General features: G+C 41.3%; 2 protein-coding genes across 4 annotated transcripts in view; both read left to right on the top strand.

The window, feature by feature from the left end:
* LOC108417008 (sushi, von Willebrand factor type A, EGF and pentraxin domain-containing protein 1-like) overlaps positions 1-26,086 on the top strand; it is a 69,786-nt gene that overhangs the window by 20,922 nt on the left and 22,778 nt on the right. The gene's annotated exons all lie outside the window — the stretch shown is intronic.
* LOC119263236 (E-selectin-like) lies at positions 5,865-16,860 on the top strand. 3 transcript variants are annotated; one of them, XM_037537877.1, is made up of 9 exons: positions 5,865-5,952; positions 6,563-6,629; positions 8,623-8,991; positions 10,986-11,093; positions 11,457-11,645; positions 12,693-12,761; positions 14,614-14,664; positions 15,141-15,254; positions 16,622-16,860. In XM_037537877.1, the coding sequence occupies exons 2-9, from the start codon at positions 6,563-6,565 to the stop codon at positions 16,795-16,797; spliced, it is 1,143 nt and encodes a 380-aa protein (XP_037393774.1). In that variant the 5' UTR covers positions 5,865-5,952; the 3' UTR covers positions 16,798-16,860. The 3 variants fall into 3 exon arrangements, with proteins under 3 accessions (XP_037393774.1, XP_037393773.1, XP_037393775.1); XM_037537876.1 differs by having other exon boundaries at positions 8,620-8,991; XM_037537878.1 differs by lacking the exon at positions 15,141-15,254 and having other exon boundaries at positions 8,620-8,991.

Below are 26,086 nucleotides of genomic sequence, written 5' to 3'. Positions count from 1 at the left end.
GCAGTGTTGCATAAGATGTTTCAGGTGTAGTATTCTATGAAGCGTATCAGTATCAAAATGAAAGTAATGAAGCCCTGCTCCGCACTGTTCCTACATCACTTCCAAAATTCCTCTCACCAAAGCCTCGTGTTCATACTGGAAATTTTTTAAATGCCAGCCACAAGTAAAAATCTTAACGTTTCTGAACACCCTTTTCAAGTCATCATCATACAAGTATTAGCAACAATCAACTGAGAGAGCATAGCAACACAACAACAATCACCTGGGATATAATAACAGCAGCCTATCAGCACCTAAGCAACCACCCTTCTGCCATAGCAACGACCTAGCAACACTGTAGCAACCTCCTGTAGTACCATAGCAGCTGCCTAGGAACCACCTGGCATAGCATAGAGGCAACCTAGGGACCTTAGCTACCACTTGGGATACCATGGCAACTACTTGAAATTACTGCATTAACACAAATAAACAAATAAATAAATAAATAGAGTAATAAACAACCTGCATTGTCAAGCCAACCTGATGCTTGGTCCCCTATTTTCAAGTATGTATTCCTGCAGGCTGGACCAACTCCAAATAGGAAGGACTTGACCCCAAATGGGCCGGGTTGAGCTCCACATGGGTTTGTGTCTGGTTAAATGCTTTGTTATTGCTCCAAAACAAATGTATGCAAAAAGACTTAACTGTAGTGGGTCCCGGACTCTTCATGACAATTTGGGTCTACGAAATGCTATGAAATGTTTACCTTTTACTATTGTAGTGAGGGTGCTCTCAAGAGAAAGTCCAAGACACCAAAATATCAGTTCATAACCCGGCTTTATTCAACTCAGGACAGAACAGCCATAGATATCCATACCTAGATGCCGCGTTGTCTGTTGTTCTCTATCTGAGGCGATACGTCTGTGCGTCCGCCATGTTGGGGAGGTCAAGATCCGCTTGTGCACAAATTCACTTCAGAGACGATGAGTCTCAGGATTAAATCAGCCACAACTTCCTTATTACTCAATGAATTTTCACCAAAATTGTTTTGTCATAATCAATCTAAGTGGTACGGACTGCTCTCGGTGGCTTTTATCAGTGTGTGAATCACTTCTAATCTTTATACACAGAACAAAAAAGCTACAGTTGGCTTCCAATTCGCCAGCTTGTTGTTCGAGTTTTCCCGTTCCTCCTTAAATGGTGCAGCAGTCACTTTCTGGTGCCTGACGCTGCAGCATTTAAGGTGGAATTGGATAAAAATAAATACCACATAAAGTTAAGATCCCCTGAATTGACTATTAAATGAAATAAGCTTAATATAAAACCAGAGGAAAAACAATCATATCAACAGGTTCTCTGGGCCTCATTAACCACTCGGCCACATCTTCACAAACATCACACAAACAATACGCATCACCCAGGCATGAGAGTGGATCACTGCGTTCCCTCCGTTATATGATGTTATCCCACTTTCTGAGAGCAATATTCCTGAAATAGTTTATTTTTTGTCACGGTTGGCCCCTCCCAGTCCTGTCCATGTGTTCTTGTTTTGGTTTTGTAACTCCGCCCCTGATTGTATTCACCTGTCCCTCATTGTTCCGTGTATTTAAGCCCTGTGTTTGCCCCTTGCGTTTGCCAGTCTTTGTATCATTGTATTGGTCTTTGTTTAATGTCTGTTTGCTGGTTGCTCTGGATTTGTCATGTCTGTTTCCCGTTCCTTCCGCATCGGCTATATGAACCTGGACTGTTTTGACCACGACCCTGGATTTGCCCATAATAAATCTCGCTTATCTCAGCATATGCGACCGCCTCCTCGCTCCCCCTTACATTTTTGGACAGTATCTTTCTTAAACTGCTGCTCTGTAATGGTACTGAATGCAGTCCAGCAGTGATGTTGACCTCCCTAAAATGTATGTATATCTGTGAGAACAGTGCACAGAAAAGAGAAAAACCCTGTCTTCAGGTTAATGATGGTTCTTCAAGGGTTCTTCAGTAAAGAAAATGGCTCTACATAGCACCAAAAAGGATTCTTCTATTATTACAAGCTTGACTTCATAACAAAAGCAGAACACCTTTTGGTACTATACAGAACCCTATAAAAAAGGTTCTACATAGAACTAGATCTACAGCACATTCATCAGTCTGAAGAACCCTTCAATTAAGCAAAAGATTCTTTGAGTGTTCATGGATCTATAAAAAACATTTTCTTTACTAAAGAATTCTTTGAAGAACCATCATTTTTAAGTGTGGGCTAGCTCTCACTGCTCTCCATAAAATACAGAGTGCCCAGAACAAAAAGGCTGAGCTATAGAGCAGAATAACTAAAGTAAACTCAGGCGTGACTTGATGTCACAATATAGTCTTATACACCAATTAGGCATAACACTATGACCACCTCCTTGTTTCTATGCTCATTGTCCATTTTATAAGCTCCACTTACTGTATAGGTGGACTTTGTAGTTCTACAGTTACAGACTGTAGTCCATCTGTTTCTCTGATACTTTGTTACCCCCTTTTACCCTGTTCTTCAGTGGTCATTAAGTTGCTGAAGTGTAGACTTTCAGCTTTAATTTAAGGGGTTTAAAGGACACTGCATTCACCTTTTAGAAATTACAGCGATGTTTTACATAATCCATCCATTTGTACATGCTCAAAAGTAATCGGACAGTTAACCGATGAGCTGATAAATGAATCTGATGAATCAACAATGTGATACATTCTTTAAAAGAAAGAATACACTTCTGAACTCAGCCACACCAAAAGACCTGGAAAATCAATGAAGGCAACTAAAGTAGATGACTCCAGAATTCTTTCTGTGGTGAACCAAGACCCCTTCACAACCAGTGCTGGACGAAGTACACAAACCATGTACTTGAGTTAAAGTAGAGATACCCAAGGTAAAATATTACTCCAGTAAAAGTAGAAGTTCCTCCGTTTAGACCTCCACTTGAGTAAAAGTACTAAAGTATTTACTTTCAAATGTACTTAAGTATAAAGTAAAAGTACTAAAAGAGTAATTATGGCTCTGATGTCCTGTTATAACAAGACTGACTTCATGAACTCATTTTAGGTGAAAATCCTCCAGTGTCTCTCTTGGTAAACCAGTCTTTTAATAGAACGTCATTAATTAGTGACGCTGACGTCTATTAAAATGATCATAAGCACAAAACACTGAAGGTAAACAGTTTCCATCAGGGAGAACCGAGTGGCTCTGAAATCACTTTTTACACACAAGCAAAGTTTCAGTTTCAGATTTATTTACAACCTAGTTCCAAGTTTAAGTTTAATAAAAACTGGCTTTAAACTCAGGATCACAAATGAGCTCCTTTACTATATTGATCTGTAGGTCTCTGTTCATAAACATAAACCAGCCCAAACTAATTTACTATAAAATGAAATGGTGTTTGTATAAATTCAGAAAAAAGCCGCGTCAGTCACGACTGCATATGTGGGCATATTTCTATATTGTGCTCTATTTACACAAAGTTAGGTTAGTTCATCATTTATGTTGAACAGGCTCTCCCAAAATTTTACGCTGCTGCGCTGACGTTGAACCGTGTGCTGCACTGGGTCGGTATGACCAACAGGTCAAAACCAGCTCTAAACAAAGTGACCGCTGTGCCCTGATTGGTGCTCTTGCTTTGCGCTTCTTTCGTTTTGACATTTTACGTTTTTATACACACAGAAACCAAAAGGAACAACAGATTTCTCAAAATGTAGTGGAGGAAAAAGTCAGATATTAGACTTTGAAATGTAGTGGACTGAAAGTAAAAAGTCGCCCAGAATGGAAAAACTTCAGTACAGATACACAAAAAAATACTTAAGTACAGAAACTAATTACATTTACTCAGTTACTGTCCAACACTCTTCACAACACCAAGTCGAGACAAGAACATTCTAGAGGAGGCTGGTATATCATTGTCTACAATCAAGAGATGCCTCCTTCATGAATGTAAATACAGAGGGTTTACCTCAATATGCAAACCACCAGTAACACTCAAGAACAGAAAGCCAAGGTAATGTGACACCTGTCACCTGTAACTTCACTGCGCACATCATTCTTGCCTTACAGGAAATTTCAGAAATACTTAAAATAAAATGTAATGCAGCCCTGCCGGGAAGTAGCATTTATCACAAGACCAGGGGTCATTTGATAACATTGTGGTCGTTTACAAAAATATCATAAAAACACATCCTGCCGTTCCTTGGAAAGATGGTGCACATAGGAAAACTGCAGGGCAAGCAAATATGTTCACAAACAAAAGGTGGTTCTTGGAGTTTGCTTCTCAATACTGAAGCCAATTTCTCATTTTTGACCGCACTTTAACTCCTTTATATTAACTTGAGTGCCCCTGGGCATGTGCCCAATAGGCCTGGTTGATACTCCCTGGTTAGTACTTAAAACGCCACTTTAAGCTTTCGCATTTTAACTTTATTCAGGATTATTTTGTTAAAATAGTCTTAAAGTTACATAAAGAGTTTCATGAAAAACACAATAAATTCCAAAATCCTACTAATGGCCCCCCTAAACCTAATAGCTGTTTGTGCCAACCTCGCTAGTAACAACTGCAATCAAATGTATCCGATAACTTGCGATGAGTCCTTTATATCGCTGTAGAGGAATTCTGGCCAAGTCTTCTTTGCAGAAGTGTTTTCATTTGGCTACATTGGAGGGCTCCCACCCATTTAAGGTCTATCCCATTAAGATTCAAGTCAGGTCTTTGAATCGTTTAATCAGATATGGACTTCCTTGTGTGCTTTGGCTCACTGACCGGCTCCATAACCCAACTGCACTTGAGATTTAGATCATAAACTGATGGGTGGATGTTCTCCTTCAGGGATTTCTGATAGAGAGCAGAATTAATGGTTCCATTAATTATGACAAGTCATCCAGGTCCTGCACTGTTAGAAATAAAGGTACTTTGCAGGTACAGTTTTTATTAATCAAGGTACAAACAATGTAACTGCTCCCTGAAAGGTACAACAGAGGTTTTAAGGTCCAATATTGAACCCTGTTTCAGTTTCTCCCAGTGGAAAAGTACATTTACACACCTTTTCATAACCGAATGTTTTAAAACATGGAGTCAGTACAGCTTAGAACATATTTCAGTAGATTATGGTTCAGTTATGTTCCCTGACTAAAGCTACTGAGATGTACCTTGGAGGGTACCACCCCAGAGACAGGAGGAGAACTGCCCCAGTGACAATTTTGTGCCTTTATTTCTGAGAGGGTGCAGAAGCAAAGCAGCCCAGACCATCACACTACCATCACCATGTTTGACTTCGGGTGTGATGTTTTTTGCAGTGGAATGTGGTGTTAGCTTTGCGTCAGATGTAACGGGACCCATATCTTCCAAAAAATTCCACAGAATATTACTCTAAAAGTTTTGGGGGTCGTCTAAATGCTTTTCAGCAAATGTAAGATGAGCCTTTACATTCTTTGTGCCTTGCAACTCTCCCATGGATGCCATTTATGCCCAGTGTCTTATTGTGGAATCTTGCACATTGAACTTATCTGAGGAAAATGAGGCCTGCAGTTCTTTGGATGTTTATCTGGGTTCATTTGTGACCTCCTGGATGAGTCATCAATGTGCTCTTAGTGAAGTTTTGGTTTGGCTGTCACTGTGGTCTGGGGTCCCTCAGCTATAATGAAGGCCTTGTAATCCTTTCGCACTCCGGTAGATTTTGTTTCACATCTGTATTTTATTCTCTTTAGAACGTGGCATCATGTGCTGCTTTTGAGATCTTGTAGCTGATTCACATTGCCAGACAGGTTCTATTTAAGTTCTACTTACTTCAGTATGTGCAAAGACAAGTTCAGAGTTGGTGACAAAGCACTCTCATGTCATGTGTTGCATAATTTCCTATTAGGAGCAGCACAGTGTGGCTACAATACAGAACTGCATCAAATAGCAATACCATTCACAGAGAGAGGCTCTTTCTCAGAGGTCTTACTTGGGGGATGCTGTTAAGGTAAGCCATGCATCTCAACACAGGCTGTGTTTCATTTTAACACCGGCTCTTTTGGTTTTGATTGCACTGTGACAGATTTACACTGTAAAAATGGTCAGTTTATGATAAAAGATTTCCCTGTCAGGAAAATCTTGTAGATCTTTGCAGTAAAGAAAACCTGGCAACTCCACTTTAAGGTCATTTGAATGAAATATGGATAGTATTTTAATGTAAAGACCTTATCAGCACAGTACTGTGAATGACTGACACTGTAAAATTACAGAATAATACAGGTGGCAAAGCTGTAACTGATATTGTAAATCATTTATATCATAAAAATACAGCATACAATAAATGTACTGTATTTTTTGAAAGCTCTGCTGTAAATTGTCCAACAATGTTCCATTACTGTAAACAGTCAACAGCTGTCATTTGCATTTTTTGCTGCTTTTTCTTTCTTCACAGATGTTACATCATGTATTTACACCTGTAAATATTTGTTAATAACAATAATAATAATAGCAATAAATAATAAAATAATGATAATAATAGCTAATATTCAATCAGTGTTAATTATATATTTACACCCAGACTCACATGCAGTTCTCCTGACTTGCTTCTTGTCCATCAGATGGCTTTTATGAAGCATATACGGCTGTGTTTTGGATGGCTGGCTGTTGCGATCATGGTTCATAATGGTACAGTATGTTTGATTATTACCTGTTGGATTTTCTGGCTGTAGTTACTTGAAGACGAGCAGTTTGATAAAAACCTTCAGGCAGGTCTTTATTAATCACTTATTTAGTCGTTAATCTTAAGACTTAAAGAAACAGTCTAGCGAATGTCTAATTTACACAAATTCCATCAGCCAAGACATGTTTGGTTTTTTCCTTTAATTTTACACAGGAGATATAAGGCTATAAATATATAATTAATAAAAAATAATAGATATAAGAGCATGCAGAAACGATCACAGTTTTCCCTCAAACCATGTCAAGTTGTATGACCTCTATTTCAGATCACACTGAACTTGGTTTGAGTTGAATCAGTTGTGTGAAGAGTTCTACAGGCAGTCTTGCAATATTGTCAATTGGTGAAGTTTAAACTTCATCATGTTTTAGGTGGTGTTGTAGTGAAGACCACTAGATGCGAATCCGAGTCAAGACTGAGACCAGATTGTGATTTTCTTTTCTCAGAATATAAAAAGAATTCATTTTACATTCATTATGATTCATTATATCGCTGTTGTGGGATCAAAACCTTGTATCTCCAAAAGGAGAACTTTAGAGGAGAAGGAAAAAACCTACTCTACTTTTAATGTAAGTCTATGGAACCAGACTTATTTCCAGGCAAATTTGGGCAATTTCTGTTGGTCCTTTCATCATGAAATTTGCACACAATATATAGAACCAAAGACATTTTCAAATTATCTCAAAAACTGAAAAATGACAAAAATGGAGATGCGAGTTTTTTTTCCCACAGCAGTGATATATTACATGTAATATTTATAAATAATATTAATCATAAATAAATAAAACTCAGTTAGGTATCATGGAAAGATCAATATAAGGACATTATAACACAAGCATAAGCATTGAATAACATATTTACAAAGCAATACTTGAATGTTTATTAACATATTCTGCCAGAAAATGCAAGAGATCATAAGCTGAAGTAAATGAGATTGTATTGACGTAAAGGATTTGTGCTTCATTTAGAACTGATATACCTTCTACACTATGTTCTTCTAAGTTCCATTACTTGGAAATGATGCTTCATAACATTGTTATAAAAGGAACAAATGTCCATCACTTTGTACATTGTACAATGCAATGTCATTTACTTAATTTCTGTCATCTTGCTTTTATCAGCATATCGCTGTTGTCGTATCTCCATTTTTGACTTTTTTCAGTTTTTGACAAAATTTGAAAATACATAATGCCTTTAACATTGCCTGGAGATTTCATGATGATTGTGAACCAAAAGAAACAGCCCAAAATGACGTGAAAAATTCTGGTTCCATTGACTTGCATTAAAAGTAAAGTAGGTTTTTTCCTTCTCCTGTAAAGTTACTATTTTTGAGATACGAAGTTTTCTTCCAACCACAGACAAAAGCTATATCAAATATCAAATATTACTTCAGAAATATGCTATTCAGTGCTTATGCATGTTGTGTAGTACCCATGTAGGTAGCCTTCAAATAAAGTGTTACTGTACAGTATCAGTTTCACCTTCACTGTAATTTATGAAGCATGATTTGGGTCAAAATACCAGGTTTATTCATGCCACTGCACTGTATAAATATTATTAAATGTATATTATCAGTCATTTTTTTATATCTCTAAACATCCTCAGTGACACTGACCAAATAGCCTTAAATAACACAGACATTCAATTGATTTTTAGTAATATTCAATTAAATAATACTCATTTGAAGTATTAGTTATTTAAACAGTTCATGGACAAAAGTGTGGAAAGTCTAATGCAGATGTCTCTGGATTTACAGACAAGCAAAGTAAACATCATCTTTTCATCTTCAGTCTTTTCTGCATGTTCTTCCCAAAGATTTTATAACTACTGTGATTTAAAAACTGCCTGCAGTGGCAGGAACACCCAGGAATGGAGATAATTCAGCAGACACTGAAACAATGTCCTGAGAAAGCTCTAACACAATCACGTGTCAAACAGAAGTCGAGGCCTGGACGTATCATTACCGGACAGACAGCAATATGAACTGGGAGACAGCTCGCTGGTGGTGCCAGCAGAATTACACAGACATGGTGGCCATCCAGAACAAGGAGGAGATCGCCTACCTGAACAACACGCTGCCCCACCACAAGCAATACTACTGGATCGGCCTCAGGAAGGTGGAGGGACAGTGGACCTGGGTGGGGACCAACAAGCCCCTGACTGAGGAGGCAGCACACTGGGCACAAGGAGAGCCCAATAATAAGCAAAGTAATGAGGACTGCGTGGAGATCTACATCAAGAGGGTTAAGGACAAAGCCATGTGGAACGACGTGAGTTGCAGCAGACCGAAAGCTCCTCTCTGTTATAAAGGTAAAACTTTCAGGTTAAAAAACCCTCAGTCTTCATTAAACCATATGCAAAAGAAATATATTTAGTTAATTTTTATTTTATATAATTCCAAAATATGCATATTTCTGACAGATATGTACATATTAAAAATGGACACCATTATATACACTCACCAGCCACTTTATTAGGTACACCTAGTAAAAGGTTGGACCCCCTTTTGCCTTCAGAAGTGCCTTAATTCTTCGTGGCATACTTTCAACAAGCTGTTGGAAACTTTCCTCAGAGATTTTGGTTGGTTATTTGAGTTACGGCTGCCTTTCATCTCGAACCAGTCTGCCCATTCTCCTCTGACCTCTCACATCAACAAGGCATTTTCATCCACATAACTGCCCCTCACTGGATATTTTCTCTTTTTCGGACCATTCTCTGTAAACCCTAGAGCTGGTTTTGTGTGAAAATCCCAGGAGATCAGTAGATTCTGAAATACTCAAACCAGCCCGTCTGGCACCAACAACCACGCCACGTTCAAAGTCACTTAAATCACATTTCTTCCCCCATTCTGATGCTCGGTCTGCACTTCAGCAAGTTGTCTTGACCACTTCTACATGCCTAAATGCATTGAGTTGCGGCCATGTGATTGGCTGATTAGCTATTTGTGTTGACAAGCAACTGAACAGGTGTACCTAATGAAGTGGCCAGTAAATGTATATTTAATCTACATATATGTGCATATATTCACCACCAACCTATACCTAACTGGATCTAGTCACATGATACACTATTTCCAAAAATATTTGCTCTTCTGCCTTCACATGCATATGAACTTGAGTGAGATCCCACTCTTAATCCATAGGGTTTAATATGATGTCAGCCCACCCTTTACAGCTATAATAGCTTCAGCTCTTCTGGCTTGCAGTCTCTGCTCTAATTCATCCCAAAGTTGTTCTATCAGGTTGAGGTCAGAACTCTGTGCAGGCCAGTCAAGTTCTTCCACACCAAGCTGGTTCATCCATGTCTTTATGGACCTTGCTTTGTGCACTGGTGCACAATCACGTTGGAACAGGAAGGGGCCGTGCCCAAACTGTTCCCACAAAGTTGGGAGCATGAAATTGTTCAAAATCTCTTGGTGCTGAAGCATTAAGAGTTCCTTTCACTGGAACTAAGGGGCCGAGCCCAACTCCTGAAAAATGACCCCACACCATAATCCCCCCTCCACCAAACTTTACACTTGGCACAATGCAGTCAGACAAGTACTGTTCCCCTGGCAACCACCAAAAAACCCAGACTTGTCCATCAGATTGCCAGATGGAGAAGCGTGATTGATCACTCCAGAGAACACGTCTCCACTGCTCTAGAGTCCAGTGGTGGCGCTTTACACCACTGCATTCCACGCTTTGCATTGATGTAAGGCTTGGATGCAGCTGCTCAGCCATGGAAACCCATTCCCATTCCCATTGTAGTCCTGAGAGTCATGGCTAAAGGCATGCGTCACAATATGTTGATATATTGGCATCTACTGTGTGCAAGAGCTGAAAAGGGGGACATGGTCTCATGTGAGTGGGGTGTGAACACTTTCCCATAAGGAACATAAGGAACATGAATGTTAACCACTATTCAGTCATAACATGAATAACATAAAATCTTGACTGATTACCTAAATTAAATTTTATTGTCACTCAGTCAAGACACGGTACACGTATATTTCTTTACCTTCAAAATCTGTGGCAAATATATATCGCCATATATTTTGAATGTAAAGAAATATATGTGCAGACATTTTTCTACATTTGTCATTTTGCTATGACGTTACATATATTGATGTACAGTGCTGTGAAAAAGTATTAGCCCCTTCCAAATTTCAATATCAAATTACTTTTAATATTAGACAATGACCACCCAAGTAAACACAAACTTCCCTTTTTTTAATGATGATTGCATTTATTTATTGTGTGTGTGTATGTGTGTGTGTGTGTGTGTGTGTGTGTGTGTCTGTGTGTGTGTGTGTGTGTGTGCAGTGTCCTGTTTAAATACGTCCTGCAGTGAACATGCCGAGTGTGTGGAAGCCATCAACAACTACACATGCAAGTGTGAGCCGGGCTTCTCTGGTCCCCGCTGTGAGAAAGGTACAGCAGTGGCATTAATACTGAATAAGCTAAAATCTACACTGCAAAAGCTGCTTGTTTCTTATTTACTGTTTTTGTATAAAATATTTTCCTATATGAAACTACAGCAGTTTAGTGCCACCCACTCACACTGAAGTTACTGAGCATTTGTGGTGTTTCAGTCCAGACTGCTTTTTGATTGAGGCAGCGGGGGAGAAAAATACAGTATACAGGCTCTTTAATGTAGGGCATTTGTGGCATGTCTGAAGAATGAATTAGTGCAAACACAATCCTTTACATTTTACTATCAATTTCTACTCTGACGCATTGCAGCGCTTGAACCTGTTATGTCAATCTTTCCTATATTTCTCTGTGTATCCACAGCTGTACAATGTTCTCCAATCTCTGGGAACTCCAGTGGGTTGAGTATGAAGTGCAGCCACCCCATCTCCACAAACAGCTACAACTCCACCTGCACATTCAGCTGTGAGGAGGGCTTTGAGCTGAGAGGCCCATACACAACCAAGTGTGATCACACTGGAGAGTGGACACACAAGACCCCCACCTGCACAGGTACTAATACAACTCCCACTGCAGGTGTTTGCAACAAATATCCCTATATAAAAATATTAAAGGGGATAAATGTCTATTTTTTGTAATGTTTGTGCAGAATTCAATGTTTCTTAATCCTCTCTGGTGACTCACAGAGCTGCATAGTTTTAACTACTCCTCAAAGTCAGCTAAGGCCTATATGTCATTTATTTATTGTTAATAAGTAAATACTAAAAGTAATCTATGCCATACATTTTTAAACTTACAATTCAACAATGAATTTTTTTAAGATAACCAGTTTGCTTACTTTTACTGAAACAACCGAATCATTCTTGAGGTGTAGAAAATTGTTCCAAATTAAATTTTTTTAACTGAAATGCTGGTCAGATTTAATAAGATCATGCCGGTTCAACTGCAAATTCCTTGCTGAAACATGAGCAGACCTAACCTACCTATGGAAAGGGCTTTTTCTGTTTTTCTATGATGAACACTAAAGCTGTATCTAATAGTGTCTAGTGGACAGCCGGCAACATATTATATGATATCATAAGCTCATTAAAATGTGTGTTCACCTTAATCCATATCTGTTGCTTTTTTGACCTCAACTTGAAATATGTGATTCAGTCAAACCATATATGCCAGTGCAGTGCAGTTATCTGTAATATGACATTTTTTAACCACACACCACACAACACTTCAGGTTCTAATAAACTAATAAACCTGTGTTTCCATTCTGCACTTAGTATCTGTAATATTATTAATTGTAACTGTACACTGCAAGCCATTAGCTGTTGTTGCAGTGCCTGTCATAACATGTACATTTGCTGTTTTTACCAAACTGAAAATTACACAATGTAATTGGGTAAACCACGTCACCATGTAAGGGGTGCAAAACACACTAAAATAAGTTAAGGGTCTTTCAAATATTTTAACATTTGATCATAAAGTTGTAATTTGATCAAAATCAGTTTCCTTAATCATGATGTTCCCATAATTGAATATGCTTAACTGCTTGGCCTAAACTGTGTGTTTACTGTGTAAACGTGTATTTTTTCTGTTCATTTATAGCCTCATCTTCTAGCCATTCTAGGTCATCAAGCATTTCAGGATCATCTACAGGTGCTCCAAAAGGAAAAGGTAAGAAGCTAACCCACTTCCTCCAAAATCTTCACCTTTTGCCTTCATTCACACGTGTGTATAATACACTAAGCAAATGTCACTTGAGTGACAGTCATAAAACTAGTTGTTTGCCTAAGACTGTCCCATTGTGTTAATTACATTTGGAGGGCATTGATATTACTTTAATTACAAGACATTGATTTGTTGTGCACAGAAAACAATTGTGTGTCTGCAGTACAGTTAGCATCTACGATACGAGTTACGGCTTGTAACTGTACACCAAACTGCAGCCCATCAGATGTTGTTAGTGGATCTGTCACTACAGGTACATGTCCTGTTCTTACAAAACTGAAAATTACACAGTGCTCATTTTTACAGATCTTCCCATATTGCCAGGTGGATCTGTGTGTTAAGTCAGCTTTGCTGACTTATAGCATTACCATATGTAGGAGAATTAATTATTAATACATTTCTTTTATCTACCAACTAACTTTGTTACATTGTAAATAACAATAAATCTTTTTTTTTCATGTCACCCTTAATGAAAATACACCTATGTGGGCTACAGATGTAAAACCACTTTGATGAAGTGATGCTTAATGCATGGCTTGTTCACATAAAGTTGTATTGCAATAATTAAAATGATTAAGTGTGCAATAATTTCTTGATCTTATAAGATCTACGGTAATAGCATTAGACCCAGTTACAAATTGATGCTGTTTTTGTTTTATAAATCCTAAAAATGTGTAAAGGAGAGAAAAAAAACAATCAGTCAACATTTTGAAAATTGGCTATAAGCACCACTATCATGTATTTTTTCCAAGTTAAAGTAAATCCTCCTTCACAGTAAAGGAGGCAATCAGGACAATCACTTAGTTTACCCTGAAAGAGTTTAAAGGTCTATCAAAATGAGCATGTTGTAATTTTCAAAACAGGATATCCTGTAAAAACTGGGCATATCCCTGTAATTACAGCCACTGTAACAACAACTGATAGATTGCAGTATACAGTTACAATCTGCACAGATGCTAACTGTGATGCAGAATCACATGTCTATTTACAAATATGTATTGCAGTGTACAGTTCAAGCTATAATACATTCACATCCTGAAAATCATGGCATAGCAGTATGTAAATTGAATATGAAATAGCATTTTCTCAGGGTGTAGTTTTGAAACACCCACATCTTTATAGGGTTTTATTCTGTGAGTGAGGCTAAACACTGGGCAGTGTATGCATGGCAAGGCAATGCACATCGCATACCAGTATTTAACCACCACCAGCTTGTACAATGGTATGTTGACAACTAGGGTCCATGGTTTCATGGGGTCTGTGGTACACTATACTGTCCACACAAAACAATTGGTATTGTGTCTCATCGTTAAATGTTGCTAGTCCTCTTCTAAGGTCCAGTTAGCAACTTCTCAATCCCAGGATACATGATCCTAATAAAGCACAATAGCTAAACATAAAACCAAAAAAAAGTACTTGTATGTAACATGATGTCATGAGTCCAGCACAATACCGAACTTGTCTTCCCAAGCTGTCCCCCTGAGGTAACACCACTGCAGTCCTGTGACTTTAAGTTTGTCATTGTACTGCAGAACAAAGACACACAAATGTACTTATCAGTTTGAATGTGATATTCAGTTTTGCCACAGATCTGACACTATATATTGGTTCAGCATGAAAAAGTTCCATATAATGTTATTGCAAAAAAAAAGTCATCGATTAACAGTATTTTTGCTGGTGGTATATACTTTATTAATCTATTACCAATGTGCTCATTTGACATTAAGTACATTGAATGCAACAATTTTTAGTGTCATTGATCTAATTATAATACTTAAATGTGATTTGTTCTACCCAGGAAAGAAGGCTATCGAAACAGAAGAGGAAGAGACAAGGGATGACATAGCAGGTAAGATAAACTATTACTCAATAATACATGTAGAATATATCAAAAGTGCCAATAAATGTAATAAAACAATAGCTGAGAAATGTCCCAATTTTATCATAAATAGTCATTCAGATGAGATGAATGAAAACAAATGTACCCTTTAAAACTCTCAAAAGGTAATTATGCTCTACTAATGACATACACATCTTTGGTATGATCATTCAACTGTGGTTCAACTTGGATAAATGATTTCAGTATGTCTGGTTGTACTTTTTCAGTAGATTTTAACAGTATAACAACAATTGATTATTTTGGTCAGTTAAATAGTGGTATTGCATTTTTTTACCAATACATTTCTAACTATCAAAAATAATTATACAGCTTACTATCATTATCATTATTTTCTTATTTAATTTCGGTTTGAGTATGAATTAAATTGAATTTGGAATAACCTAATTAAAGACGACTAGTAAATCCAAATGTCTTGTTTTGCCAAGTTCTCTCCACAGAATCATCAACTATTGATGACTCAGATGATGAGGAGTTGAAACCTCCTTCAAAAGGAAAGAAAGCAAGATCAACAAAGCAAGATGACCTGGGTCGACCTCGAGGTAATAACTAATAGTGATTATAATCAGTGTTGTGCCAGTTCACAGATTTTCTGAACTAGTTCAAGTTCAGTTCATACATGCTCAAAGTGAACAGTTCACGTTCAAAGTTCACAATTTTAATTCTGAACTAGTTCAAAGTTCAGTTCATTTTACTTTTTTCGTGAGATATTCAAATAAATACTTTTTTTCACACTACAAGCTAGAAATCACTATACGTTCTTTGAAACTGCTCATTGTAGACATTTACTCATGACACTGCAATTGTGGGTTTCTTACCAGGTGATGAAACTTACAGCAGTACAGACAAGGTAGACCAGTTCTATACTTAGTGCAATGAAATCTACCAGCATTTAATTAAAAAAAGAATATATAATATGAAATATGTATATATTATTTGATATATATGATATTATATATACATATGTGTGTGTATGAAATGAGCAAAACTCTTGAATGAAGGTAATGAAGGCAAAACTCAAAGGCACAAAAAACTTTATTTTTAAGGAAACTGCGTATCTTCATGGTTGATACAGTGATTTTTAACATGTAACTTTGTGTAAGATGGAACTTTATGCAACTTTAGAACTTAACGTTCATAAGGAGAATCGGTGTCTGTCTCCGTGCCATCACTTCCACTAGCCATTTTTTTTTAATTGCAGCGCTCTCTCTCTCTCTCTTCTCTCTCTCTCTCTCTCTCTCTCTCTCTCTCTCTCCTCTACTCTCTCTCTCTCTTCTCTCTCTCTCTTCTCTCTCTCGTCTACTCTCTCTCTCTCTCTCTTCTCTCTTCTCTCTCTCTCTCTCTCTCTCTCTCTCTCTCTCTCTCTCTCGCTCCTTTCTCTATCTCTCTCTCTCCTCTACTCTCTCTCTCTCCTCTACTCTCTCTCTCTCTCTCTCTCTCTCCCTCTCTCTCTCGCTCCTCCAGCCCTCCGCGCTCTCGTCGTTGCCTGCTACGCCGGCAACTCAGCCCGACACTACGTTTCCCGCAATGCATTGCGCACACAATGTCGAAACCATTTCTGTGTGGTGATGCATGATTTAAGCGGCAGCAGCGAGAAGACAGGAGGGAGGAACTTTCTCTCGCTGCGTTTCAAAAGAGAAAACAGATGTCACTCAGTTTTCAATGGAAAACTAATTCCAACGTTCATTTACAGTGATGTCTGCCGTTCATGACACATAATGTGAACTAATTCACGTTCAAGTTCTTTTTTAAAAAAATGTGTTGCGTTCAGTTCAACGTTCAAGAAAAAATGAGCGTGTTCGATGAACGCGTTCTTTTGAACTCGTTCACGCACAACACTGATTATAATACACTTTTGCAGTGGTTCTGTGGCATATCTGAATAAAGATATTCTTTTTTTTTTTTTTAGCAAAAACTGTTGGCGGAGCAATAATACGATACAAGCGTGCCGTACATGCCTTTAACCAAGGTGGCTCGATGAAGAAGGCTTTCCAAAAAGTGGGGGTGGATCGCAATACCATCTCCAGGACATCACCAATTCCTGAGCTTGCGATAGCAGCACCTGGTGTCTTTCAGGCCCTTTAGTGCCTGTTTGATGTAAAACATTTTTAATGTAAATCATCAATAAATGATGACCTGTTCACCGTACAAACGTGTGATTTTTTACTGTTCTGTTTAGGCATTCTTACATATGGCAATCCTACTTTACTTAAAGTCTGTAAGGAGCGCTTATAGTGCTTTATAAGTTGTTATAAGTTCATATAGAGCTGTTCAATAACATCACTTTACCTACAATCTGTAAGGAGCGCTTATAAATGTTCATTAATTGTTATGTGCACTTATAAAGTCATTTTTATTTTAAAGATACTGATGAGCATTAGAGTACGCCAGTGAGAATGGGGTTCTCACTGTGAATCTTTATAAAGCATTATGAGAATAAACAAAGCAGTTGTTATAAAACTTTATGATGCTGGTCTCACCAATATTCCAGAGAACAGGAACATGTATATATTATAGGGCATTATAGCACTTTATAGCATTATAGTTCTATAAAGCCTTATAATGTGCTCTTATAGCATGTTATGTGTGTAATTATGAACACTTATGTAGTTACAAATGCTTATGTCAAACATTATAAAGCCTTATGAATGCTTTATAGATGTTTATAAATGCACTTATAATGCATTATAGATACCAGATTCATAGAAAGTGTTACCGAACAACTTGTTCATGAAGTTGGAGAAATCACTGTTCTATGTTCAGACAGTATCTTTCTGGGATTTGTGATGTCAAAGAACCACCTGAGCATGGATTGAGCCAAGGTTCAGGCGGTGGCTCAATGGCCACAACCCACATGCCTTTGCCTGGTACAGTACTTCCTGGGCTTTGCTAACTTCTTCCACCAATTCATGAAGAATTGTAGCACTATAGTTCCACCACTGACCGTCACAAAAGTTTGGGACAGTTTAAGTGGAGTCCAGCAGCCCAGGAAGCCTTCTAGGAAATGAAGCTGCATCTGATGTTCGCCCCAGTGTTCCAACTTCTGAACCCAGAGGTCCCCTTTGTGGTAGAGATGGATGCCTCTGAGAAAGGCATAGGACAATGTTGTCTCAGTGGTCTGGTCCTGTGCCCCTGTGCCTTCTTCTCACATTGCCTCTCCCCCTCAGAGTGAAACTATGATGTGGGTGATTGTGAGTTGTTGGGTGTCAAGCTGGTCTTAGAGGAGTGGAGGCACTGGCGGGAGGGAGCTCCTATTCATTGGGGGTGGAAGCTGCTGTATAGCAGGGTTAATTAGGGTCTAGAACACACTCTCCAGTGTCTGGCCTCCTCTAACCCTTCCTCCTGGTTGGACCACCTAATGTGGGTGGAATATGCGCACAGCACTCCCTGGGCATGTCCCCATTTGAGTGCCAGTTCATGTGTGCTCCACCCATGTTTGCAGAACAGGAAAAGGATGTAGGAACCCCAGCAGCAGGACATCTTGTGGCCTGCTGCTGTCAAGCCTGGCAATGGGCATGTAGAGCCCTCCAGCCTGCCACCACAACTCACAAGTGGGCAGCAGACTGAAGAAGGCAACCCAAGAAGGCATCTTTCTGCCCTGGAAGGGGGTCCTGTAAGGGTTGGCACTGGAGCTGTGGCACTCCCGGCCACCAGAGGGAGATGACACACACCTCCCAGATCCAATCAAGCCCAACATCCTATACAAGGGCAGAGGTCTTCATAAGACACAGATTGTTGTGTCTTAGTCTCATCGTGAGTCAACAGAAACGGCCAGTGATTTGGGTAAGAGGGCTGAGAGTTTTGCAGTTCCCCTCACGTTTCGAGTTTCTCTGGCCTCCTTTCAAGGTTTCCCTCTCAACTCTGTTTCCTAAAAAAACTGTTCGGTTTTGGTTCTGTTGAGAAAGTCATTTGTCTTTTTCCGTTGCTAATTTCCCCTGGTGTTTCCCACTTGACAAAAATGTGTGGGTTTATAAATTCAGACAGACTAATTAACATCCTCTGACTGGTGAACCATCTCTGTTACAGTTCAGAGAGCAGACAATTTCTGTAGATGCTTCTGTTTTATGCCTGGAGTTTAATGTTTGTAGTTTTGATTCTAACTACTGGCAACACTTCAAAAAGAAGTCAAGTGCTTACAGCAGCCTGCTGTAAACAAAGCTAGCTCCATTATAAGGCCCTGCTTGTTATGTGTTATATAAGGTGCTGATGGATGCAACTTTCACAGTGCCTTCCAGAAAAAAAAACAGAAAAACTGACAATTCTAGTCTTTCTAGAATGAAGTGTTTCACATTAGATCACTGTGAATGATTTTGTTTACATTTTAATGATTATTATGAACAAATATATATACAGAAATAAAAAAAACAGTATAATAAGTCTTTTAGTGAAAGAACAGATACTGTGGCAAAAACAGTTATAAGGGGAAGAATCGCTCCAAAAATATACTTCAATGAAAGCTCTAAAGAAATGAGCATTTCAACATATATATATATATATATATATATATATATATATATATATATATATATATATATATATAGTACTGTCCTCTGAAAAGAACTCATTGCCATTCATGTCTTTTTTTTTTTTTTTTGCCTGTCCTGTCTGGCAGATTTGCAATCAGAATTATGGTCAGACTGCGTTACTGTGCCAAACAGATTTACTTTTCCAAAATGAGCACTATAGATTATAGGCTCATCTTGTCAGTGTTTCTTTTTCTTTATTTATTTTTTCATTATTTGATTTCATTTTGTTTATACATTTGATATTTTAATGAAAATGTGTTAGCATCATGCCAGACTTGAGAGGCCAGGGGAATCTGTAAAGAAGGGAGAGGAGAGATAAGCAGGAGGCGGGGGGGGGGGGGGGGTAAAAAAGGGAAATAACATAAGGGCAGAAAAAAAGAAAAACACAGCGCAAATGCCACGGCGATGGTTCACCAACTGCTGCTCCTGAGAAAAGAGAAGAAAGTGTACCTGAGACATACAGCACTTGGAAATACTGCACAAATGACTGTGATGTATGTGTATGTGAGTGTGTGTGTTTGTGAGTGCAGTACAGTATAAATTTGTCACAAGATGCACTCAATATCGGGGGCAGAAAGCTGCGACAACATCCCCCCAGAGGCCAGAGGAAGGCAGAGAAAGACCAGGGAATCCCGCCCGCCGCGGCCCCTCCAGGAGCAGTGGAGACCCTGGGCCGTATCTCCCAGTGACCCCTGCATGCCCACCCCAGCGGAAGGGAGAGGGGGACTCCGGACAGCACCCCCCCCAGCCATGGAGCGCAGGTCCAGGGGAACCAGAGGAACCAGAGCCGCCCCCAGGATGCCCCTCCCCATCACGAGGCAGCAGCAAAGACCCAGCGCCTCATACGCCCGAGAGCCAACCACCACCCAGCAGGGCCCCATCCCCGCCGAGGGGCCCTGAGCCGCCCCGGAGCCCAACCACCCAGGGGAGCGGGCCAACCGTCACGCCGGAGTACCAGGCCAGGCCCTGAAGCCCCAAGGCGCCCCCCATCTGGGGGGGAAGTTGCAACCACAGGGGAGCAGCCGGGAGAGGACCGGGGACAACAATCCCCCGACCCAGAACCAGCTGTCCTCACATACACTCAACCTCATATATACATCTACATACCTTCACTCCCTTATATTCCTCCACCCCTATATATACACCTACGCACACATACCTCCACACCTATATACATTCCTACATACATACATACACCCACATATATACATACACATCACCCCAATATGTACAAACACCCAGCCATATATACACCCCCCGTCCCCCTAGATGAGGTGGGGGCGAATGGAAAGGCCAGCCAGTAACAGTTAGTATATGGATGCATACATGGGACGAACGTGCACACGTGCGGGAGGGCGCACACACGGGAGGAACATGCACGACTGCACACGAGTCCGAGGGCGCACGCCAGGGAAGAATGCGCGCGGGCGCACAGACGCCCACACCCACCCAACCATACAATGCCACATAACTGGCACCGCCATACAGGCCACCCTCCGCGGCGGGGGCGGCGGGGGCCCGGGCAGCAACCCCAGAACGCCAGGAATGCCCCCGGCCCAGCCCCTGTTCCGGCGTTCAACACCCCGCCCCGGTAGGGAGCAGGAAACGGGTGAGGGATGACCTTCCCACCCTTCCACCTCCAGTGAAGTGTTGAGTGTAGGAGTTGGTGTATATGAATGTGGGGTAGTGTGTGATACTATGGTGTAGTTAAAATTGGGGGGACAGGTGTGTGGGCAAACATGGGCTAAGCACCGGGCCACTGGTCTGCAGTGTCCATCTACACCGTCCCCTCAAAAGCCCTGAATGTCTAAAGTGCAGTAAAAACTGAGGGACAGACAGTCGTCAGGAGACGAGTGAGGCTATGACAGCGGGTCGACCTCATTGACCCCCGGCAACATGCCTGCCCCCAGGATCCTAAATGTATGAGTACTGTGTGTGTTTGTGTGTGTTTGCTTGGGTGGGGGAGTAATGTATGTATGTGTGTGTGTGTGTGTGTGTGTGTGTGTGTGTGTGTGTGTGTCTGGGGGTGGATGGAGGGGGGGGTATGTAGGTCCAGAGGCAATGATCCTCTGGAAGAGGAGAGCCAGCTGACTAGCTGGCTCATGAGGCTTCGCGTTTCACTGTCCCCCCGCTCGAGGCAGGATGAGGTCGGCCCGGGGAGGTCACGGAGACACCCTACGCCGCCACCCCGCCCAAGCCCCCACCTCCCCCACCGCAGAGAGCAGCCCGCCCAGCAACACCAACCACACAGCACCACATGCCCATGCGAACGCGGGCGTCCACATATCCACACACCCCCCCCCACCGCACACACCCCCGGACCCACACACAGCCCCCCCCCGCACACACACACCCCCACACATACACACACCCGTCCCACATATACATCTACCCTCATGTGTACCCACACATTCACTTAGACATATATGTACACCTAGACACATTCATCCTCTATATACACCCACACATCCACCTGCTCTCATATATACACCTACACATAGACCCACACACCTATATATACCTGTACCGAACCATTCCAGTCAAACAACAACAGACATCAACGAGACAGAAGACAAGCTGGCCTGAGTCAGGAACCCATTGCCCCCAGTCCACCCCACACCCCCCCCCCCCCCCCACTGGACACCGCCCCACCCCCGCCACTCAGGCACCCCAGAACCCCAAGGCACAGACCCGACGCCCCGACGCAAGGTCAACCCGCCCCACCCGGTGGTGCGCCCGCAGCGGTGCAAGCCATCCCCGCACGGGCAGGGACCCAGCATGGGGTCGGGCGGCTCTAAGGCATCGGGCCCCGGGTCCCGCCACCAGCCCCGGAGGGGAGGCCAGCTACCCCACCCAGGGCCTGCACCCGCCCTCCACGCATCCCTGGACCTGCACCCGAGGCAAAACAGCGGCGCCCCCCGAGCCCCCACCCATCCACCACCAACCAGGGCAAGCACACAGACACCCCAGGTCAGCCGCCGAGGCCCCCCAGCTTACTCAGGAAGTTACCGACACAAGCAGTCATCCCAGAGTCAATTCCCAGCCACCAACTAGGCCACCCGGGAGATGAAACCACAGCCAACCATTGCCATTCATGTCTAAACAGCTGGCAACAAGTGAGTCACTTCACTGTGAAGATGTCCAAATTGTGCCAAATTGTGTCGTCCCTCCCTGGTGTCATGTGACTCGTTAGAGTTACAAGATTCCAGGTGTGAATGGAATGAACATATGAACATACGTATATATGTGTGTGTTTGTGTGTGTGTGTGTGTGTGTGTGTATATATATATATATATATATATATATATATATATATGCATACATATATGCATACATACACACACACACACCCATATATATATATATATATATATATATATATATATATATATATACAACGCCAATTCCGATGAAGTTGGGACGTGTAAAACATAAATAAAAACAGAATACAATGATTTGCAAATCCTTTTCAATCTACATTAAATTGAATACACTACAAAGACAAGATATTTAATGTTCAAACGGATAAACTTTATTGTTTTTTGCAAATGTTCACTCATTTTGAATTTGGTGCCTGCAACACGTTCCAAAGAAATTGGGACAGGGGCAACAAAAGACTGGGAAAGTTGAGGAATGCTGAAAAAACACCTGTTTGGATCATTCCACAGGTGAACAGGTTAATTGGAAACAGGTGAGTGTCATGACTGGGTATAAAGGGAGCATCAATGAAAGGCTTAGTCATTCACAAGTAAGGATGGGGCGAGGTTCACCACTTTGTGAACAACTGCGTGAGCAAATGTCCAACAATTTAAGAACAACGTTTCTCAACATGCAATTGCAAGGAATTTAGGGATTTCATCATCTACAGTCCATAATATCATCAAAAGATTCAGAGAATCTGGAGAAATTTCTGCAAGTACGCAGCAAGGCAGAAAACCAACATTGAATGCCGTGACCTTCGATCCCTCAGGCGGCACTGCATTAAAATCCTACATCATTCTGTAACAGATATTACCACATGGGCTCAGGAACACTTCAGAAAACCAGTGTCAGTGAACACAGTTCGTCGCTCCATCTAAAAGTGCAAGTTAAAACTCTGCCATGCAAAGCGAAAGCCACATATCAACAACACCCAGAAACACCGCCGGCTTCTCTGGGCCTGAGCTCATCTGGGATGGACTGACGCAAAGTGGAAAAGTGTCCTGTGGTCTGACGAGTCCACGTTTCAAATTGTTTTTGGAAATTATGGACGTCGTGTCCTCCAGGCCAAAGAGGAAAAGGACTGTCTGGATTGTTATCAGCGCAAAGTTCAAAAGCCAGCATCTCTGATGGTATGGGGGTGTGTTAGTGCCCATGGCATGGGTAACTTGCACATCTGTGAAGGCACCATTATTGCTGAAAGGTACATACAGGTTTTGGAGCAACATATGCTGCCATCCAAGCAACGTCTTTTTCAGGGACATCCCAGCTTATTTCAGCAAGACAATGCCAAGCCACATTCTTCACGTGTTACAACAGCATGGCTTCGTAGTAAAAGTGCGGGTACTAGACTGGCCTGCCTGCAGTCCAGAGCTATCTCCAATTGAAAATGTGTGGCACATTATGAAGCCCAAAATATGACAACGGAGACCCCGGACTGTTGAGCAACTCAAGTTGTACATCAAGCAAGAATGGGAAAGAATTCCACCTACAAAGCTTCAACAATTAATGTCCTCAGTTCCCAAATGCTTATTGAGTGTTGTTAAAAGGAAAGGTGAAGTAACACAGTGGTAAACACGCCCCTGTCCCAACTTCTTTGGAACGTGTTGCAGGCATCAAATTCAAAATGAGTGAATATTTGCAAAAAACAATAAAGTTTATCTGTTTGAACATCAAATATCTTGATTTTGTAGTGTATTAAATTGAATATAGGTTGAAAAGGATTTGCAAATCATCGTATTCTGTTTTTATTTATGCTTTACACAACGTCCCAACTTCATTGGAATTGAAAGAACGAGAGAGAGAGAGAGAGAGAGAGAGAGACAATTCACATATATATATATATATATATATATATATATATATATATATATATATATATATAGCTGCCCTGCGATGGACTGGCGACCTGTCCAGGGTGTATCCTGCCTTCCGCCCGAAGACTGCTGGGATAGGCTCCAGCATCCCCCCGCGACCCTGACGGAGAAGCGGCTTAGAAAATGGATGGATGGATGGATGGATATATATATAGCCAAAATTAGTTAATTCATTCACATACTGGCAGTGCATTTTGATTGGGTTTAAAACGATCCTGCGAGGGGGATTTACTGTATTGTCCTTCTTTCCCTAGTATACGTATCACTAAAGCCAGCAGTCTGTTGAATGCATTGAAACACTGTTTTGATTTCCAGGCTGCTCTGGCCTGGCCTTTTCCTGCAATTACTGCCAGCACTGATGGACGGGATGTGACCCCAGTGTACTGAACATAGAATAGTTGCATAAGACATTTCAGGTGTATGATTCAGTGTCAGTGTGTTTAGAAAGAAAACTTGCATCACAAAGTTTGCATGAAAAAGTCAACTTACAGTTCCTTGAGTTCTTCTTATATTAGGGTCAAAAATCAAAGATTTACCCCTCCTACAGCTTTCAAGCTAAAATAAAACTTTCTTCAGGATTGTAGAACCTTTCTTCAGGATTGTAGAGTTGCTTGTTATCCAGAACTAATCATCCACATCAGTACCTGGAGTTAGATGATTAGTTCTGAATACCTGAGGGGTTCTGAGTACCTTGTGCCAGAATTCAATCAAATCCTCACAGGAATGTTTTAAGATCTAGAGTAAAGCCTTCCCAGAAGAGTAGAGGCTGGTACTGCAGGAGGACAAACCCCTTATTAATATCCTTCATTTGAGAATAAACGTTGGCAGAGCAGGTGTCTACAGGCATCTACAGCTTGGACTTAGATCTGTAAAACTGTAAAGTTATGGCTGATAGAATGGATTATTAATCAATAAATGACCTACAAATGTATATTCTTTTGCTTTATGATAGTTCTGAATATCCATCCATCCATCCATCTATCATCTTCCGCTTCTCCCAAGGGAGGCGTCCAGGAGGCATCCTAACAAGATGCCCGAACCACCTCAACTGGCTCCTCTCGACGTGAAGAAGCAGCGGCTCTACTCCGAGTCCCTCCCGGATGACCGAACTTCTCACCCTATCTCTAAGGGAGAGTCCAGCCACCCTGTGGAGGAAACTCATTTCGGCCGCTTGTATTCGCGATCTCGTTCTTTCGGTCATTACCCAAAGCTCATGACCATAGGTGAGGGTGGGAACGTAGATCGACCAGTAAATCGAGAGCCTTGCCTTATGGCTCAGCTCTTTCTTTACCACAACAGACCGGTAAAGAGCCCGCATCACTGCTGACCCAGCACCAATCCGCCTGTCAATCTCCCGCTCCCTTGTACCATCACTCGTGAACAAGACCCCGAGATACTTAAACTCCTCCACTTGAGGCAAGAGCTCATCCCCGACCCAGAGAGGGCTCTCCACCCTTTCCCGCGTGAGAACCATGGCCTCGGATTTGGAGGTACTGATCCTCATCCCGGCCGCTTCACTCTGGGCTGCAAACCGATACAGTGAAAGCTGAAGTTCACGGCCTGATGTCCCCAATAGGACCACATCATCTGCAAACAGCAGAGATGTGACCCTGAGGTCACCAAACCGGACACCCTCCATCCCCTGACTGCACCTAGAAATTCTATCCATAAAAATTATGAATAGAATTGGTGACAAAGGGCAGCCCTGATGGAGTCCAACTCTCACTGGGAAAAAGTCTGACTCACTGCCGGCCATGCGAACCAAACTCCTGC

Source organism: Pygocentrus nattereri, chromosome 4, assembly GCF_015220715.1.
Source record: "Pygocentrus nattereri isolate fPygNat1 chromosome 4, fPygNat1.pri, whole genome shotgun sequence".
In the NCBI taxonomy this organism is placed as follows: Eukaryota; Metazoa; Chordata; class Actinopteri; order Characiformes; family Serrasalmidae; genus Pygocentrus; species Pygocentrus nattereri.
This window is presented reverse-complemented; position numbering and strand designations above follow the sequence as displayed.